Raw genomic sequence first — 5,828 nt, forward strand, 5'->3', positions numbered from 1 at the left:
TGTCAAATTGCCTTGTTGCATTGCTCTTGTCACTTATAGAAAGAAAGAAAATTGTATTAAAAAATGAGTAAGTAGTCATAATGTAAGTTAAAGGCTTGCCCCTAAAAATAAAATAGATGGTCTATGGCAACAAATTAAAGGGCTGGTAATTGGTAATATATTTGCTTTTCCTACTTGTAACTGGGCTATTGGTTCCTTTAGATTTCTTGGTTGGGCCACTTTGTCGGTTTGTCCACAGTTGATTGAGCTCTGCTCTTTTAATTATGGGCTACCCTTTCGGTTGTCTCCTTTTGAGATTTGTTCTTACTAGTACTACACCCATATAAGCACGCAAGTAACAGAAGAAAAGTCCAAGAAAACATCAATTTCGACTTACATTTCTTTATAATTATAGATTTGAACGTAAAGTTAATAAAAGAATTGAAGAGGTCATCTCATTGACGCCAGTGTTTGAAAAATGTGAAATAAGAGTATTGTCACTCACCATGTTCATTACAGAGTGGTTGGAAACATTTGGTTATAATATGACTTCAACCAAAAAAAAAAATGCATTTGTTTGCGATTCTTTCAAAAAGTTTGCAAAGAGAGTACAGCCCCATAAATGCATTATGATTTATGAACACCATTTTTTTTAAGTCATGTTTGTCATCATTTCCCTAAGTGCATTCAGTAAATGATAGAAAGCCAACCATGGTTTCCATATGTTTTCATTATTGTTGTGCTATTAATGCAGTATTTAAAAAAATTCAAAATTGTGTAATAATTTTCTTTTGAATTTTCTCTTTTCCTCCTAAAAAAATACTTACATGGTCCTGGAACACTGCTCTGAAACTAGGTAAGTATTACCCCTCTTCCTAAGGGGAGAGTTGATTAGTGTAGGAGAGATTCAAACTTAAATCACTTATTAGATAACAAAAGACTTAAAAATTCAGGGAGAGTTGATTAGTGTAGGAGAGATTCAAACTTAAATCACTTATTAGATAACAAAAGACTTAAAAATTGAGTTTATTGAAACCTTTATTTTGTTCGGTGGCTAATACTTTCTCAAAATTGCAAACAATACCCATTCAACCCTTTACCTTTAACCAATTAACAATAATAAAAAAAGAGGGCCATTTAGATTTTAGACTTCTCTCTCCGGGCCCCTACTCAAAATACCCTTTTACCACAATTTTTTTTGTTTCAAAGGGAAAGGTGGGGTTACCTTACCACAGAGTAAAGGCCAAGTGAGATGAAGAATGTCAAAAGTGAATTTGCTTTTTTACGTTGAAAATATTCCTGCGGAAAATATTTTCCTTACACTTTTACTGTTTGCTTATTCTATGTTTGGCAATTGAGGTGGTATACTATAAATCTATAATCATATAGTGTACTGTTCCACTTACCATACCATCTCATCATGCAAGTTAAACATACATATATGCATGCATAAAGCATAAAAAAAGAAAAGAAAGGATCCAATATATACACGGTTCTTGTAAGTTTCCTCATACATGACTGACTCATCACCTTTCCAACGTGTCAAGACGATTATCTCCCAAGTGTCAACCCAATGAAACAAACAAACAAACAAATTTTTGCCAACCTAAACCTACTCTTCTGTCCAAGAAAATTAAAGATTACCACATTCCAAATTAGAAAAGTAAACACACAAAAAAAAAAAAAAATCAATATTATAGGATATAGTCTATAGTCTATAGCCCACATAGGTCAGTTCATGTGTTCCTTCAAATAAACGCATCTTCAACCCAAAAAGCAAAATAATATAAGCCAAAAACATCTTTTTAGTCCTCGTATTTTAGTTATGTTTTTAATTTGGTTCTCAAGTTTGTATTTTATTACTTTATTTTAGTTTGTAAGTTTTTTAATTTGCTGTCATTTTGGTTTCTATTATCATCTCACTTATAAAAAAAATGTTTACGTGATTAATGGAATATTGCACTACTAACTACGGGCGAAATCAATAATTTTTGTTTGGATGGTCGAGTTGTGATACTAACATTTTAGTCATGATAATCTTGAAGGCTCCAAAAATAACAAATTAAACCTTACACACAATGGGTTGAAGCTTAATAGGTTACTTTTTGAAATCTAAGATTTAATTTGTTACTTTTGAAATTATAAGTTTTACTTTATTTCTTTTTGAAATTCCAATATTTAATTTATTACTTATGAAATTACATGGTTCAATTTGTTACATCTCTTAATTTATAGGGTGCAAATTTTTTTTTTAAGAACGCCAATGCAAAAACTCAAATATTTGGGGGTCAAACTCTAATTTTTATAAGCTAAATCTTCAAAATGCTAATATTTTTACATACTATAAAAAGATTTTTCAAAATTTTGAGGGGCCATGGCAGTGGTTCTGCCCTTGCTACTAACTTAAAACTGCGTTTTCTGTTATGAGATGACAATGGAGATTAAAATGACAGTAAATCTAAAAATATAGGGACAAAAAAATATTATAAAAACTTAAAGAACTAAATTGACAATATGACCCGGATACAAGGACTAAAAACTAAAAAGATATATTTATAATAAAATAAATAACAAAAAATAATATTAAACTCAACCATTTGGTTTAGGTTCGGAGATAGGTTCGGTTGTGGACTTTTTAAGCCCAAGATAAAGCACATATCCCACACCTTAACCCATCCTTCCCACCCCATCCACCACCCACCATTACAAAAGTACTACCCCACCTCTCTTTTCTCTCTCCTCTTTCTCTCTCTCTCTCAAGAAAAAAGTATTGCAACAAAAAAAAGTTCTCTTTTTCTTTCATCTTTTTCTACCCTCCAAAACTGGCTGTAGATGATGATCAAAAACTCACCATAAGAGAAATCAACCCCAAAAGCAGAAGAATCATGGTTAGCTTAGCCCTCACATCATGAATACACTTAATTCTCACATTTATGATTGATGGGTATTTCTCTTTTGTTGTTGTTGTTGTTTTAATGTATATTTTGTTTGGTTTTTTGACTATAGGGAGGAGGTTTAGATGATGATGATGGTGTAGAAAATAACAAGTGGCCACTATGGCTTCGGCCACTTCTCCAAACTAGATTCTTTGTTCAATGCAAAGTTCACGCTGATTCTCACAAGAGTGAATGCAATATGTATTGCTTGGACTGCATGAATGGTGCCCTTTGTTCTCTTTGTCTGGGCTCTCATAGAGACCATCGCGCTATTCAGGTTTGTTTCTTTGTTTGTGTTTTGAGATTCTGCAACTGATTCATAGTTTTGTTAAAGATGGGGTCTTGAAGTAGCTAAACATGGTGAAATTATAATCCAACACACTACATTGTCAAAAAGTCTAGCTATAATTCATAGCCTTCAAAATTAATCACATGGTCATTTTTCGATTCTAACAATGACATGATTTTTTGGAACTGAGGCCTCTATAGTCCTCTACTAACTAGCTCTCTCTCTCTCTCTCTTCTGACTTGTAAGTTTTATTTTGGGTATTTTCATTTTTTTTTAAAGACTTGTCACTTGTGTTGTGTATTTGCTAAAATTTTTGTGATGGGTTTTGTTTGTAGATAAGGAGGTCATCCTATCATGATGTGATAAGGGTGTCTGAGATTCAGAAATACTTGGACATTACAGGCGTGCAGACATACATAATAAATAGTGCCAGAATTGTGTTCTTGAATGAAAGGCCTCAGCCTAGGCCTGGTAAAGGTGTCACCAATACCTGCCAAGTCTGTGAGCGTAGCCTCCTTGATTCCTTCAGTTTCTGCTCACTTGGTTGCAAGGTACTGTTTAAGTTGAAACACAATTACCACTACACTCTTTCTTTTTGTTCTTTTGGAGGGTTTTAGAAGTCACTTTTTGTATTTACTTCATGCGTTTTACTCCAATTTCCAACCATTAATTTTATATCTAAATTATTTTTTCTTCCAAAAAATCAAAATGGGTTTTTCTTTTTCTTCTATTTTGTTTTGTTTTCAATTTTTAGTGATTTTTTTAGAGATAATTATAATATGCTATTAACCCTACAATTCAAACTTTTTTCCTTAGATTTTCAAACATTTTATACATGGGAAGGTATTAATTCAGTTACAAAACTTTTAACTAATTTTTGGTGATTTCGTTTCGTTGTTTGGTTAAAATTTGTAAGGGAAATCTCTAAAATTGCTCTATATAACTATAACATACGTTACAAATACATTAAAATGGCATTAATTTATTCAGTTTTTTTGGTTTTTGGTAGGAAATGAATGTGAATCAGTGAGTGATGATTATTTCTATTTGTAAATTTTTCAGGTTGAAGGGACATCAAAGAATTTCCGTAAAAGGAAAATGTGCATGGACACAGATGGGTCAGACACTGAAGGATCATTGAATGGCATTAGCAATGGATATGTTAAAAGCAGAATTCAAAGTTTTTCACCATCAACACCACCTCCAACGGTGAATTACAGAACTGCCAAGAGGAGGAAGGGAGTTCCACATAGATCTCCAATGGGAGGCCTTATTATAGAATACTAAGAAAGACAAATAGGGCTTTTTAAATTACTTACCAATATACCTCTCTCAAAACACCACAAATGTGTCACTGCTGCCTCTTAAAGTGGTAGTTTTAGCAATGTCTTTTTTATGTTAATTACAAAGTTACTGTAACATCTGAGCCTTATACATGGGAGGCCGGTGTTGAAAAAACAAATCTCTATGCTGTATAGGCAACAATAATGTTAAAATAATAATGGGCTTTAAAAGAAAAAAAAAAAAAATGATGGATTACATGGGGAATATAGATAGTAAGGAATAGTTTCATGATCTACAGGTGTTTTGATATTAAATGTATATACAAGTTTGTAGATAGAGTTTGTACTGTGAAAAATCAATGAATAAAATGCCATAGGGGTTTTGATATTAAGGATTGTGCTTTTTTTTTTTTTTTTGGTAAACAAGGATTGTGCTATTATTACTATAACATTCTCTCTTGGGAATTGTGAAGCTTTGCTCTTTTGTGAGTGTGTTTGTCTGTGTGTAGCTTCTAGAATGCATGTTTGGTCTGCTGAGAAAAGATGCACAACAGAAAGCGCGTGAAACATTTGTCTCTGAGTTGAATCATGCTGATTTAGAAGTGTTTTTTTTTTTGTTCCTTCCATTCTTTTATTTTATTTTTTTCAATAGTGCTTGTGATAGGGTAGCAGGAGTACTCATTCATAGTTCAAGAATCTTGGAACTAGGAAGTTCCCAAGTTTGGTTTCATGGTATCTAGCTAACACCTTCAACTTTTAAATAACTTTGATAATTCCTATTAAAATAAAATAAAAAACCTTGATATTTACTAGGGAACAAGTACAGAGAAATTATTGCTATTTCAAAGTTCTGCGCACGTTTTGCACAAGGCAGCAAGAACTTTTAAGTTACAAATACATAAATTTGGCATCATCAAGTAATGACTTTTTTGGAGTTATAGCAGTTGTATATTAAAAAAAAGTTTTTTTTTTTTTTTTTTTTTTAGAGAAGTATAAAAAAAAAAAAGTTAGTACAAAGTTACTTAGAATAAGGGTGGAGTCATCCCACTTACCCTATGTGTGTGTATTTATCAAATAAAAAAAAATACTCAGTGTTGTTAAATCGTCCCACATCGGGAAGGTGTAATATTTAGAAGGGGTTTATTACTTGCTTCGTAACACTAACTACCGCATGCAATTTTGGTGTTAGCGTGTGAGTGTATTCTCTTATCTCATCTCTCTTTCCCTATATGTGTAATGAAAAAAAAGGGTTTACTGGTTTGGAGTATGTAATAACTAATAAGAGGTGTTTGTATTTTTGTCATGCATTGCTCTAATCGGTGAAGCAGCAGTTACAGCATT

The 5,828-nt window shown here is 32.3% G+C and overlaps 1 protein-coding gene across 1 annotated transcript; it reads left to right on the forward strand.

Moving 5' to 3' along the window:
* The first annotated feature begins 2,647 nt into the window (after positions 1-2,647).
* Positions 2,648-4,879, forward strand: LOC142618551 (protein RGF1 INDUCIBLE TRANSCRIPTION FACTOR 1-like). Its single transcript, XM_075791500.1, has 4 exons — positions 2,648-2,867; positions 2,986-3,192; positions 3,540-3,755; positions 4,267-4,879. The coding sequence occupies exons 1-4, from the start codon at positions 2,865-2,867 to the stop codon at positions 4,489-4,491; spliced, it is 651 nt and encodes a 216-aa protein (XP_075647615.1). The 5' UTR covers positions 2,648-2,864; the 3' UTR covers positions 4,492-4,879.
* The last annotated feature ends 949 nt before the right edge of the window (positions 4,880-5,828 follow it).

Source organism: Castanea sativa, chromosome 12 (assembly GCF_040712315.1).
Source record: "Castanea sativa cultivar Marrone di Chiusa Pesio chromosome 12, ASM4071231v1".
Taxonomy (NCBI): Eukaryota; Viridiplantae; Streptophyta; class Magnoliopsida; order Fagales; family Fagaceae; genus Castanea; species Castanea sativa.